The sequence below is a fragment of the Osmerus mordax genome, chromosome 10, assembly GCF_038355195.1.
Source record: "Osmerus mordax isolate fOsmMor3 chromosome 10, fOsmMor3.pri, whole genome shotgun sequence".
Taxonomy (NCBI): Eukaryota; Metazoa; Chordata; class Actinopteri; order Osmeriformes; family Osmeridae; genus Osmerus; species Osmerus mordax.
In genome coordinates, this window is record NC_090059.1 from 10,863,382 (window position 1) to 10,877,487 (window position 14,106).

General features: G+C 48.3%; 1 protein-coding gene across 4 annotated transcripts; it reads right to left on the bottom strand.

Moving 5' to 3' along the window:
- Positions 1–39: 39 nt before the first annotated feature.
- Positions 40–8,907, bottom strand: csnk1db (casein kinase 1, delta b). 4 transcript variants are annotated; one of them, XM_067245415.1, is made up of 10 exons: positions 8,442–8,907; positions 5,319–5,429; positions 4,580–4,728; positions 4,209–4,437; positions 3,900–4,070; positions 3,619–3,767; positions 3,292–3,460; positions 2,930–3,069; positions 2,506–2,567; positions 40–1,729 (listed from the first exon to the last, which is right to left on the bottom strand). In XM_067245415.1, the coding sequence occupies exons 1-9, from the start codon at positions 8,515–8,517 to the stop codon at positions 2,517–2,519; spliced, it is 1,245 nt and encodes a 414-aa protein (XP_067101516.1). In that variant the 5' UTR covers positions 8,518–8,907; the 3' UTR covers positions 40–1,729; positions 2,506–2,516. The 4 variants fall into 4 exon arrangements, with proteins under 4 accessions (XP_067101516.1, XP_067101518.1, XP_067101517.1 ...); XM_067245417.1 differs by having other exon boundaries at positions 2,506–2,572; XM_067245416.1 differs by lacking the exon at positions 2,506–2,567.
- Positions 8,908–14,106: the final 5,199 nt, after the last annotated feature.

Sequence of the window (14,106 nt, forward strand, 5' to 3'; positions counted from 1 at the left end):
ATATATTATAAAACGCTTGGTCAATAACAACACAATGGCTACAAGTACTTATTTATTTACATGTTGTTTTTAAAGTACACAAATACAGTGGCAAATACAAATAAGAGAGAGAAAGAGAAAGTAAGTTAGACAGCTGGTAGCTTAGATAATTACACAGGAATCTGTGACTGGCCAAACTGGCCCCGGGTCATTAACACAGGGAGAGGACTGGTACTGAGAGCAGGTCTAGAACACTCAACCAGTCTCAGCTGATTGGCTGAAGATTAGAACAAGGGTTTAGTTGAATAGTCCTCAACATGTTGTCCTCACTCCAAAATATGGAGTTAAATATCCCAGACCACTGCTGACCTCAGCGTGTATTTTATAGGGTATAAGTGATAGAGGTTATACCGCTTTACAGAGCCTGTATGCAGCCTTCATGGTTAGTTGGAAGCCACGTCCGTGCAGGACCTCTCCGGCATCACGAGAGAGCAGTCTGGGGAGATAAGGACGTTGTTTCACACAGTTCTTTATGTGTATAAAAAAAGTATTTCACATTCAATAGGACAGCTTGTAGTTTCAAATGGCAGCTGTGTAAAATCATCTGGTGGAAGTTTGACAGAGTCTGTGTGTTCGCTCCAGAATCTCAGCAGCTCCTGCTGCGGTCCTGCACTTCATTTCAAGGGCTCTGACCAGGCTGGACCTACCTGATCTACCTGGACCCAGAACCAGATCAAACCAGTTACCTGGCATTCCTCGGCTTGTGGATGCCAGTCATATATGTTTTTGTTAGGATACACCCCAAAATAGAAACCAAGATGAAGGGAGAGTGAAGAGATGTATACGTCTATATTACAGGTTATTTCACAGCTTAGAAATCATATGAAGACCAGGAGGCTGAGGGTCTGTACACGGGAGGGAGGACATCTGATGGAGGCCTGTGCCCTCGGACACGCACTAGCACACTAGTACACCAAGAAGTGCACTAGTGAGCTAGTACACTGAATGGGGGGCATGGGACTTCTGGAGTAGTTAGCCAGAAACATGCAGTCTCTGGTACATAGTTAGTCCGACAACGTAAGTGAAAAGGACTGGAGAATGGGGGAACAACAGAACGGAACTTGTGGTCTGAGAAACATGATCTGGAAATACAACTGAAAAACCTTACATACCTTAAATCTACCCCAGCTTACCCCAAAACCACCCCTACTCACAGAGAAGCACAGCCTGTCTGTTCCCATTAAACTGGCCAGACTGCACAACAATAACATAACGTCAATGTTTCGATCAGGGCGAAGCAGCAGTGTACTTGGGGAGTAAAAAAAGTTTGCTTTCATCATACAGGTGTAGGAGGAGCAATGACCAAATGTGTTTTGTTTTCTTTTTTTTGTAAAGTCTGTGGGGTTGCCATGGCAGAAGACAAACCCTCTGACAGTCCCATCAGATGACCACACGCATTTACACACAGTCCTGCAAATGTCTTCCAGCTTAGAGACAAGCGGGCAGAGTGGGGAGTCAGAGAGAGAGGGAGACAGACAGTCCGAAAGAGAGAGACAGGCGAGGGAGATCTTCTTGGAGAGGTTGATTGTGGTAGCTGTAGCAGTAGTGATGGGGGGATGGCATTGAGGGGTAGCTGATTGACTGGGTTAGGTGGTGGTGAGCCAGGATTGGTCCGTCCCTCTGGTAAGGAGGTGCTGGAGAGAGGGTCTCATCGAGGAGCAGCAGAGTGCAGGCCGGCGCCAGCCACCATCTAGAGCAGAGGAACAACCCACATGAGCTTCTCCCCCACATCGTCACCTGATAACTGGCAGCCTGCACACGCTTGCACGGGGGGGGGGAGGCAAAAGGACTGGGGGTGGGGGTAACAGCCAGGAGTCATTGTCACCATATGACAGTAGGAGGGCAGAGAGGCAGGACAGCATAGTCACTGGGGTGGGGGGGTGTGAGTTGCCAAATCGCTCTTCTCAGTCAGTAGAGAGGAGAGATCTGAGTCATGCGTTTGTTTGCTGCAGCCATTCAAGCGAAACAAGTGAACGTCCATTGGAACACCATGCAATGCTGAGTGTGCTGGGGTGGGGGGGGGGAAGCCATGAGGGATCAATTCTGGAAGGAACAGCAAATGCCATGCCAGGTGTTGAACCTGCAACTGTCAAGCAGCGAGGGCCAGGCGTGTGAAGGGGGTTGGGGGGTGATCTCCTCTGGAGCTGGGGGGACTTGGATACACTCCTCCAGGTGACTGTGGTAGCTGACTGGAAATCCTGCTAACCCGACCTGCTGACTCACCGTGACAATGATGTCATACAGGACCAGGAAGTAGGGTGTCTGAGCGGAATAACTGGTTTTCCCTATGACTTCCAAGTGAGTCATCCTGTATGACATCAATGTCGGCTCTTATCTCCTTTAGGCAAATTAAGAAAACAGGCTGGCCAGCTAATGACCCAGCCAGTCAGTCATCTACCAGCAGACCTGGAGCAGTGTATCCCTGGGACTCTAGGACCCAGCGGAGCTATCTGGGGTGGGACTCACCGGCGTGGCGGTCAGACCAGCACGTGGCGTTCGTCTACTTGGCATGATGATCGAAGGGAATGCTATTCTGAGGTCGGGGGGAGGGAGAGAGAGAGGGCCCGTCGTCAGGTCAGGGGGACAACCAGACAGGCACACCTACACGCTGTGTCTGTACTTCTGTGTTTCTGTGTGCTGTGCCTGTGTTTATACCTGTGTCTGTGCCACATATCTGTGTCTGTACGTGCTTAGGGCTGACCCTATACCAAAATGGTGTGTGCGTTGTCGTCTTCTACCAATCTGCAGTCGAGTGAGTAAACATGGGGGCCTACATAAGGTCTGCGCTACAGAGATCCACAGAGGCGCTGGGTTGGGCAAAACTGTTTATTGGTGGAGGGCTGTGTCCCTGTGGGCGGAGGCGGGGTCAGGAGCTGCCGGGGGCGTGTACCTGGGAGGTGGACATGCGAGAGGTGTCCTGGCGGCCGGTCAGGTCGGAGGATGACACGTTGACGGGGGCGCCCCGGTGAAGGCGCATGCTGACCTTCCTCTCCCGCTCCATCCCAGACACGGGCCGAGGGGACGTGTTGGCTGGAGGGGGTGGGGATGGGACACGTGAACATCCAGACACCAGAACTGCTCACTTATTTTCCTGGCAGATCAAATAGAAACTTGTGACAACGGAGAGATGTCTGAATCCGTATGTTAGTCAATGTGTGTAGGGAAGTAGCTATGGCTTACTTGTGTATGCGGATGATGTATGTGTGCATGTGCTCTGTGCGTGTTTGCGTGCCAGGACGTGTGAGGGCGTACCTGTGTGTGAGGTGGGTGTGAGGGGGGTGGGCGGGGCTCCGTCCTGGGTTCCTCTGGGTCGCCCCGAGGAGGCGGGGATTCCCCGGGCAACGGGGTTCCTGCCGTGCCTCAGCCTGTCCTCCCTGTCCCTACGCTCACGCTCCGCCTCCTCTGCCGCACGATTGGCTCCCTGGGAACATGACGGGGTGTCGTCAGTGATGTCAAAACTAAAAACAAAACACTACGTGGTTGTAGCCACTGTAACCATGGTGAAAATCACGTATCCTGACTAGCCTCTTCCCAGTCTGGGAGACAAACAACGTTTACAATCAAACTGAATCCACGTACAAACTTGAGCATGTTCCAGTCAAAGACGTAGTCGTAGGAGAAGCCCTGCCTGTGGAACAGGTTCCTGAAGAGCTGCCGCAGGTACGAGTAGTCGGGCTTGTCGTCGAACCGTAGAGAGCGACAGAAGTTCAGGTAGGTGGAGAACTCAGCTGAGAGAGATAGAGGGAAGAGGAGAAGAGACCAGAAGCGTCAAAATGATAACATTTGGGAAAAGGATCATATAAATGTGAGGTGACACACACAAACACTCACACACACACACAGACACAGACAATACTCACAGGGGTAGCCCTTGCAGAGCACCTCAATGGGCGTGGACATCTTCTTCTCGCTGATGCGTTCGTACTTCTGCCTCTTGGTGGCGGCCTTGAGGCCCTGCCAGGGCAGAGAGCCCAGGTTGAAGTACATGAGGACGTAGCCCAGAGACTCCAGGTCGTCACGCCGTGACTGCTCTGGAGGGCGGAGGGGAGGGGGAGGAAAACAGGGAAACTGTCAAATGAAACCCACCGTTCTGATAGTAGAGCGAACCACCTTTTAACTTGTTTGAAGTCAACATTGGCTTCCATGTTTGTGTGTGTTCCCGTCCTTACCGATGCCCAGGTGTGTGTTGATGGAGGCGTAGCGGGCGGTGCCGGTCAGGTTCTTGTTCTCCCGGTAGGGGATGTGCTGGTGTGTGCGGGCGTCGCGGTACTTCTTGGCCAGGCCAAAGTCGATGATGTAGACCAGGTTGCCCTTCTTGCCCAGCCCCATCAGGAAGTTGTCCGGCTTCACGTCACGGTGGATGAAGTTCTTGGAGTGAATGTACTCGATCCTGCTGATCTGGTGGGGTGGGGGAGGGGGGAGTGGAGGAAGAGGAAGAGAGCTTCAGAGATGATGTCACAGTTATCAACAGTGATGTCAAAGCTCAACAGAAGCGTGTGCACACACACACACACACACACACACAGGTGAGTCTGCGTACCATCTGGTCAGCCAGCAGCAGGACAGTCTTGAGGCTGAACTTGCGGGAGCAGAAGTTGAAGAGGTCCTCCAGACTGGGCCCCAGCAGCTCCATCACCATCACGTTGTAGTCCCCCTCCGCTCCACACCACTTGATGGTAGGGATGCCCACTGCTCACACACACACACACACACACAGGAGGAGAGGGAGACGTGTTATAGTGTCTGCAGTCCCCGCTCCTGTGCTCAGACCTGGCTCAGAGCTGGAGCAGTGCCTCCCAGGCTGTGTGACTCATGTACAAGCACACCCTAGCATGGAGCTACGCAGAGAAGAAGAGAACAGGGGGGGGGGGGGGGGGGGAGACTGGAGGGTGGTGAAGGGAGGACTACAGATAAGGGAGGGGGAGAGCGAGAGAAGGAACAGAGAGAGGAGAATTCTGTACAGAAAGAACTAGGCCAGAAGCAGCAGAATGGGTCAGATAAGACGGACAAACTGAAAGGAGGAGAGGAAAGCAGACAGACAGACGAGATGGCGGAGCGACAGATAGACAGAGAGGCCAGCTGGCCCGTGGGCAGGCGGGCTGAAAAGAGGAGACAGAGAGACAATGGACAGACTGACAAGAGACAGAAGAGATGAATAGACAGGGGCCGCTGACATGCACAGGGAGAATGACATGCTGGAGAACCCACCACTCCAGAGGCTGTTACCCAGGTGTTCTCACCTCCATCCTCCCCCTCCCCTCATCCCCTTCTCTCCTCACCTCCTCCCTGCATCATCTTGTAGATCTTGCTCTCGATGTGCAGCTGCGGGTGCTTGGTCTTCACACACTCCAGCTTGATGGCCACCTCCTCCCCCACAGAGATATCCGTACCTGTAGGGGGAAAGAGGAAAGGAGAGGAGGGGAGAGACGGAGACAAGGAAAACAAGGAGGATCAGTCTGACGCCGATGATGTGCTGATGTTTTTTTCTTCCAATGAGAGTGTGGTCAACATTAGGGACATGATGCAGGACTTTGAGGTGAATGTTAGTAGTATCACATTAAACCATCAAGTATGTCAGGTGGGCTTTGCGTGCTGTTGCAGAGTGGAGCCATTATCAGAGAGGGGAGGGGGAGAGAGATGAGGGGAACGAACAGTACACGGCTCAAGCCCAGACCTGTCCCAGCTACTGAAGTGAACACACAATTTCTCCTTCTCTCACACACACACACACACACACACACACACACACACACACACACACACACACACACACACACACACACACACACACACACACACACACACACACACACACACACACACACACACACACACACACACACACACACACACACACACACACACACACACACACACACACACACACACACACACACACACACACACACACACACACACACACACACACACACACACACACACACACACACACACACACACACACACACACACACACACACACACACACACACACACACACACACACACACACACACACACACACACACACACACACACACACACACACACACACACACACACACACACACACACACACACACACACACACACACACACACACACACACACACACACACACACACACACAATGTGGCCAAACCTGCAGCACTATGCTGTGATCTAAAAGGAACACTAAAGCTACATCCTGTATCAACAGGACCTGGTATTCCTTTCCAGTGTATTCCAGCACAACTCAAAGAGACAGACAGAGAACAAATAGAGACTCGTTCAGTGTCCTGAAAAGCCACTTAACACCTCCCAGTAGGCAATCACACACCCGATTATGAATCCCACGTGTTACATAAAGAGGAACGTGCGCACTAGTGCAGCGCACAGGGAATAACAGCTAAGTGGAGCTTGCCTTCCTTGTTGTGGAAAGGTGTGTGTGTGTGGGTTCAGTATGAGTCAACACACCTGCGGACCCTCCCCCCAGGAACAATACACAGCTGACCTAGCAAAACACAAGAGTGTACGTCACACACAAAGACATTTGGAACTGGCAGTGGGCCTTTCTTGGTGCTATTTCTGGTTGTTTGGACATGCTTGACATGTTAGCCGTCATCTCAGAAGAGTATAATTGGCGATTTAGGCACAGTCCAACGCCTACTTTGAGCGGCATTTCCACCCTCTAAATGTTATAGCATGATGTAGCTTCAGTTATGAATACAAGCTTTGAACAATGAAAAATACGTTAAAAGCATGTTTCAGGAATCCTTAGGCAACACATTAATTCAAAAAGTTTCAAATGAAAAACAACCATGCCATGTTTGTGTGTGAACGTCCAAGTGGCCTTATCAAAAACATATGTCTGCTATAGGAAGCAGGGCTAGTAGTGAGGTGGGTCAATCCCACTCCACTTCATTACATTGATAACGACATCACCTTGGTCAAGTATGTATGAGTTGTCCCATTCACTCCACTACAGGCCCCTAGACATACAGTCTCTCGACCAACAGTTATGTTCTATGCTCCATGACTATCAACTATCCATATGTCAGTGCCCGCAGCTGATCAGAATTGGGAAAATGTGCCAATTCAGTAGTCAGCGGTATGATCTGTAATAGGTTCCTGAGATACATATCTGAGTTTCAGCATACAGTATCAGGTTACACAGAGCTTGTATAGCAACAATGTGACAGTTGGTAGGGAGGATGAGGTCATCCTGCCAGACAATCAACTCTTTCTGTTTTCATAGACTAGTAACTGACACAAGACCAGCAGCAGGGCCAAGCCAGAATAAGAGATTAGAGTCAGTGCTGGAGCCAGACCATGTTCTAGCATTCACAGCACAACCACCTCCATTCCACAACAGTTACCTAGGTCCCAAACAGGTGATGACAAGATAGAACAACATTTGTGGTTTCACGTTGTAGGTGAAAACTATAAAAATATAACAAAAAAGCTATTTGGTTTGGCAGCTGACTGATGGCAACTTATGAGGCTGGGAAAACAAGAAAAGCCAGTCTTGGAACATACTCAACTTCACACAAGGCACTTAGCCTACAAAACCGTTGAGTAACCGCCAGGCCAACATTCAAATGCAGTAAGGCCCAAAGCCAGTTAATTAGTGTCTGATACTGAGACAGTAGCTTGTTATGGACAGCAGGCAGAGGCCAGGCTAGAAGACTATGCCTATAAATGGGAAACTGGTTCACTACAGCCCCTCATCCTTAAACATGGGCGAGTGGCACTGCGTAGAGGACAGAGCAAAGTAGCTTGACTTAGAGTCTGCTGGCTATGTAGCTACTTTGCTTTAGCCCTAGATTAGTAGACAGATGGTAGCTAGCTATTGGCAAACAACATATTTGGGGTGACCTGGTCTGGCGGAACTCTGCTTAGTTTTATAAGCTGCCATCCAGACTGTGCTGCCAAGCTAGCTAGCAATAAGTGATGGGGTAACTTGAAGTGACGCTGAAAAATAACGGCTAAAACCAATGGCTGATTATTGTAAACATGAAGTATTCTCTCCCAGTATGAATTTAAAAATAAGACCGATTCTAATAGCTAGCTAGCTTTCACTAAGCCAGTGATGACATGTTAGGTAGACATTCAAAGTCAAGTGACACCACCAGACACACAGGTTGACTCTAGCTAGCAACTGAATAGTGGTTTAGACAAAAATGGTTTTATAACAACATTACTAGTGCTACTACTGTAGCTGTTGGAGAATGGTTTTAGGAAGTACTATAGCTAGCAAGCCATAAATTTGGTTTTGACCACAGTACTAGTATAGGATAGTAAGTCACTAACCAGGAGGTTTGACATTAACGTCGTCATTGATAGCTATGTAACAAGCTATACAGCATTATAACGCCGAATGTGTTATCAGTACTGTACAATAAGTGTCACATTTTACTCACCCAAATAGATGTCTCCAAAAGAACCACTTCCAATCTTCCTCCCCAGTCTGTATCGGTTTCCCACTCTCAACTCCATTTTGCAGTGTTATTTTTCTACCTGTAACTCCTATGCAGCAACCTTCAGATTTACTGTAAAATAAGCGTTGACGTTTCTTTCTTTTTTTTTGTCGACTTATCACCTGATATCTGATCTTACTTACTAGTTTACAACCCCTTTAATCACGGTCCCCCTCCCCCCGAATCCCGACAGAAGATTCAGTTCCTTCTTTACAAATCCGACTTTCACCATCCCTTTTCTATATTTCGAATCACCGGAATATCACAATACCGATATCTTCAGATAGCTAGTAGCGTGTAGATTATGATCTTGCCGTTGTTGATATCATCTTTACTTAAATTAAGGAGGATGGAGATGGATTTATAAGAGTGATCTCCCCTAAAAAATATTGCCTGCTACTCCACTGAAGGACTTTCTTTCACTGTACAAAACTGTCAGACGCCTGTGACATCACTTCCCCTAGCAACCGTAAGCAGGTCTCATTAAAGGGGAGGGGTTGGTTTATCCATGCATTGCTGTGTAGATTGATCGATTTTTGCTGTGTAGGCGATCAAATAAATGTTATTTAGTCATTTTAGTTTAAATTAATATTTTTTTTATATATCTGTTTCAATATGTTTTAGAAGCAGTTTTCTGTAGTTTCAACAATATCTCAAAATTGTATCTGCGATGATGCAAAATGAATGATATATCATTTGAAAGTCCAAAAAAACTAACACAAGCCAAATATAGTCTTGGTATTGTGAGTTTTACATCATGCTTTGTGTCACCCTAGAAAAGGAAACAAAACTGAGTTTGGAATGTGTGGAATGGTGGACATATTTTCTGTGTGACAAGCAGTATCATAAAACATGTTGGTGAGCTGTAATTCTATGACTCCACCTAAGTATGAGGGCGTTGTTAAGTGTTCCAGTGTGTTGTAATCTTCCAATTTGTGATCCTGCCAGTTAAAGTGACTGAGTTTAATATGAAGCCAGGAGGGACAGTGGACATTAATCATGAGTATCTCTCTCTCTCTCTGTCACACACACACACAGGCATCAGGGCATAGTGCGATTGTCATTCTCCCTCTCTAATCCCCCGACATTGCTTTCGGACAGCTGTCTGGGGCAGAAATACTAAATTTCCCGAAAACTAAAACTGTACAGGATTATGAATACAGAAAAAAGAAATACTAAAATGATTGACAACATGTATGTTGGTCTTACATTTTTTGTGTTGGCCTTGAATTTAGTCTGCAGGTCAGTATATGTTCTGTTTCAACTGAAATATATCCCAAATTGTAAAACATGTCACTAAATGTCAGTTGAATTTGAAGTAGGCTTGCACGCTGTTGTACATCAGTCATCATCTCCCACTCTCTCTCCCAGCCCCATCTCTCTGCTGCAGTCCTTGCTAAGTAGGGAACTGGGTCACCATCCTCCAACTTTTCCTTGTATCTGAAGGGACATATCTAGGCTAGGGAAACAAATATGAAAACTTCAAGAATTGTAACCTGCTAAATTCAAAATGTTAACATGCTCTCAAGCTCCTCATCCTTAGTAAGCTACTGTAGGCATATTGCCCTGCTATTTGACATAACTTTTTTACTTGCTGAAATGGCGAGTACTTTTTAATTCTGTAAAACAAACTGGTAGAGACACGATATAAAAAGCTATATCTATTTATGTATCAGTCAAGAAGGCTGCGAGCCTTCTGCTGACAACTTAGTAACCACGCCTATTTAGCTCAAGAGCAACTGCGATTTTTCTCATTGGTCGCATACAGGCCAATCGCTGCAGCTGTTCCGAGCTCACATGGCAGCGCTGTTGTTGTTTAGGTTGCGTAATACGCGAAACACGTGTCTCACAATGCGCCGCCCTGAAGTGTTGTAAAAAAGGAACATGGCACGGAAACGGTTACTTCATGTTGTTTTCGCCTTAGAATTGGCCAATAACGGTTTTCTATGTCTACCATGTTGACTGGTGTCTGATCCATTTTCAACCCCTATCACTGTTAAACAAATAAATCACATTCGGATGATTAGAATCAACAACTTCTACCACTTCAGCAATCCATGTCTTTGTTCTGCTCTAAACCAGATTGTACATTCAGGATAAAGAGACTGGCAGAGCAAATCCCCAAGGGATTTCAAACTCTTGTTGATGTGGCTACATCCTTGCACATGTCAGTAGGCTACTGGCGACCACAGCTGGCTCGGGGGCTGCCACTGTAAATATAGCTTAATCCAATGAATAGTGAAGGTTACTAGGATTAGGCCTACAGCGCAGAGCTGGGTTTATTCAAACAATATTTCTCATAACTGCCCAGACATATTTGTGAATGCCCAACCACTATTGTACAACTTCAGAATATGCATTACTTATGTATTACTACTGAAGAGCTTTTTTAATGTAGCCTAGATATTGCAAGCTAGCTGTAGATCTGATCTAGTTTGTCCAGGTTCTGATATATCGGCTCTGGTTCTATAGGTCCAGGGTTCTGTAATGTGATCTGCTTCATCCAGGTTCAAATGTATTTATCTGGTCTGGTTCTATATGTTCATGTTCTGGTGTTAGCACAGGGCCGGCCCAAGCCTTTATGGGGCCTTAAGCAGAATTGATTTGGGGGCCCCTCGCTGACGGCAATACATTTGTATAATTACCATTAACATAATGTATATAATTTTTTTATTAAACTGTAATTTCATTTGCTCTAGGGGGCCCTCTGGTGGCCACGGGGGCCCTGGGCAGCCTCTTAGTTTGCTTATGCCTTGGGCCGTCTCTGTGTTAGCACTACACCTGGCCTGGCTCTAGCTCCAGGTTCCAATGTTGTGTAATGTGGTCAGGTTTTACAGGTTCAGGTTCCAGTGTTGTTTTTGAGGTCCGCGGTTCTATATGTTCATGTTCCAGAGTGGTTGCTACACCTGGCACCTGGCCTGGATCTAGCTTCGGGCTCCTGCAGTGTTGTGTTTGTGGTCTGGTTCTGTATGTTCATGTTCCTGTGTGGTGGATACATCAGAGCTCTCATCTGAGGGCTGTAAGCTCTTGTGCCTGACCGCCCTGAGCCCAGCTGAGATCATCTTCAATAGCCAAAGAATTAGAACCCTTTAGAACTCCTTCTGGTTCCATGATCAGGAGCCAATTCCGATAATCTGATCTGCTTCTCTCAAGCAGTAAGGTCCAGCTGTCTGCCAACACAGATGTATGTTTACAATTCCAGGCGTGCTTTTGGTCATCATATCATATTCACAAGATGGAAAGCCAAGTAGTATTGTGCAGTCTGTCTAACTTCACAATGTCCTGCTTGCCAGTACAAGGGGGACATCTAGTGGATATGTGCTGGTGCTACTGTTGAAAACATGAAAAAGTTGACCAATCATTTTACTGTCCTGTCTGCCTGCTTGCCACATGCTTACAGCATCATCTACTCAGCCTATGGTCTGGGCCTCTCTGTATCACCAATCATCTCTGGAGGAGGGGATCCCTCACAATGTTTTTTCCATTTTACCAGAGTTTTCCTGGGAGTTTTCCCTGGTCTTCCTGGAGGGGTTAGTCTGCCTGCTTGTCTCCTGGAGGGGTTAGTCTGCCTGCCTGTCTCCTGGAGGGGTTAGTCTGCCTGCCTGTCTCCTGGAGGGGTTAGTCTGCCTGCTTGTCTCCTGGAGGGGTTAGTCTGCCTGCTTGTCTCCTGGAGGGGTTAGTCTGCCTGCTTGTCTCCTGGAGGGGTTAGTCTGCCTGCCTGTCTCCTGGAGGGGTTAGTCTGCCTGCTGTCTCCTGGAGGGGTTAGTCTGCCTGCTGTCTCCTGGAGGGGTTAGTCTGCCTGCTTGTCTCCTGGAGGGGTTAGTCTGCCTGCTTGTCTCCTGGAGGGGTTAGTCTGCCTGCTTGTCTCCTGGAGGGGTTAGTCTGCCTGCTTGTCTCCTGGAGGGGTTAGTCTGCCTGCTTGTCTCCTGGAGGGATTAGTCTGCCTGCTGTCTCCTGGAGGGGTTAGTCTGCCTGCTGTCTCCTGGAGGGGTTAGTCTGCCTGCCTGTCTCCTGGAGGGGTTAGTCTGCCTGCCTGTCTCCTGGAGGGGTTAGTCTGCCTGCTTGTCTCCTGGAGGGGTTAGTCTGCCTGCTGTCTCCTGGAAGGGTTAGTCTGCCTGCTGTCTCCTGGAGGGGTTAGTCTGCCTGCTGTCTCCTGGAGGGGTTAGTCTGCCTGCTTGTCTCCTGGAGGGGTTAGTCTGCCTGCTGTCTCCTGGAGGGGTTAGTCTGCCTGCCTGTCTCCTGGAGGGGTTAGTCTGCCTGCCTGTCTCCTGGAGCTGGTGGACAGTCAGAAGAAGGACGTGCTTGTTGACGTGCAAAGCAGCATCAGAACGACAGAGCAGGCTGGGAAAATCCTTCAAACAGAAGCTGGGACCCTGCTTGCCCTTTGTCTCAGCTGCATATAGGAATACTTCAGACACACACACACACACACACACACACACACACACACAGACACACACACATTAAAATAAGCATACATGGCTCTCAGGCTCTAGCTAGCCTCAAGGTGACCACAGAAATAGGATCAAAAATGAAACGCACTTGAGAGAGAGAGAGAGAGAGAGAGAGAGAGAGAGAGAGAGAGAGAGAGAGAGAGAGAGAGAGAGTAGGAGGAGGGTGAGAATGATATTACAGCTAAACATACAAACTGGCCTGGGACCTACCAGCCGACCTCCCTGCGGCTCGGCTCAGTGTTGTGATTCTGAAGCACATGCTGCTCATTAATAACAGTAAGCACACTGATCCTGGGTGACTGGGTGTTGCCATGGGATAAAGCTCTTAGCATGAGAGCAGCTTCGCTGGGGGTCTGATAACTTAATACAAGCCACAAAAAGCTCAATAAGTTAATAAATGGCTAATTAATGTAACTAAACAGGTTCTGTAAATGCCAGATGTTTTGGTGTTTTCATTTTGTTTATGAGCCTAATTGTGAACAGGAAACCTATCATCTCCTCTCCAACTATGGGAGGCACGTTCTAATTAATTGACGTGTAGCTGCAGGAAAGGTTTTGTTTTGTGACAGCCTGACAGGATCCTAATCATAGCATCCCGCCCTTTTGAAACGTCACTCCCGTGGAAAAGTAGCAACCATCACTGTGCTGGTCTCAATCACACACTCAGAGCCCTCTGGGCACACATTCTGATTACCTCATCTTGGAATAAATATTTATGTTATATCTGGACAGATGAGTTTCAACACATGGCAGTGAACACTTTGTTCTGATAAACCGTTGAATCCTTCTTGAACTATGAGGTCTCCCTCCCTCCCTCCCTCCCTCCCTCCCTCCCTCCCTCCCTCCCTCCCTCCCTCCCTCCCTCCCTCCCTCCCTCCCTCCCTCCCTCCCTCCCTCCCTCCCTCCCTCCCTCCCTCCCTCCCTCCCTCCCTCCCTCCCTCCCTCCCTCCCTCCCTCCCTCCCCCATCCTTTGTTTCTTTTCTCAGTTTTGTCCTTTAGTAGCTCCTTCTCTCTTTTTGTTATTTTGTCTTTCATCCCTCTAGGTTGCTCCCTGCGCTCCTCCTTCTACTCCCTCCAGAACTCTCTCTCTCCCCTCCCCACACCCTTTCCTGCCTTCCTCCTCCCTCTCTCAACTCCTTGGGATATTTGAAGGA

What these genes read in the sequence shown, in the direction of transcription:
- csnk1db (XM_067245415.1), bottom strand. Translation starts at nt 8,517, where the DNA reads ATGGAGTTGAGAGTGGGAAACCGATACAGACTGGGGAGGAAGATTGGA. An exon ending in TTTTGGAGACATCTATTTGG is followed by an intron (nt 5,430 to 8,441) that starts GTGAGTAAAATG and finishes TTCCCCCTACAG; the next exon opens with GTACGGATATCTCTGTGGGG. An exon ending in CAACACACACCTGGGCATCG is followed by an intron (nt 4,071 to 4,208) that starts GTAAGGACGGGA and finishes TCCGCCCTCCAG; the next exon opens with AGCAGTCACGGCGTGACGAC.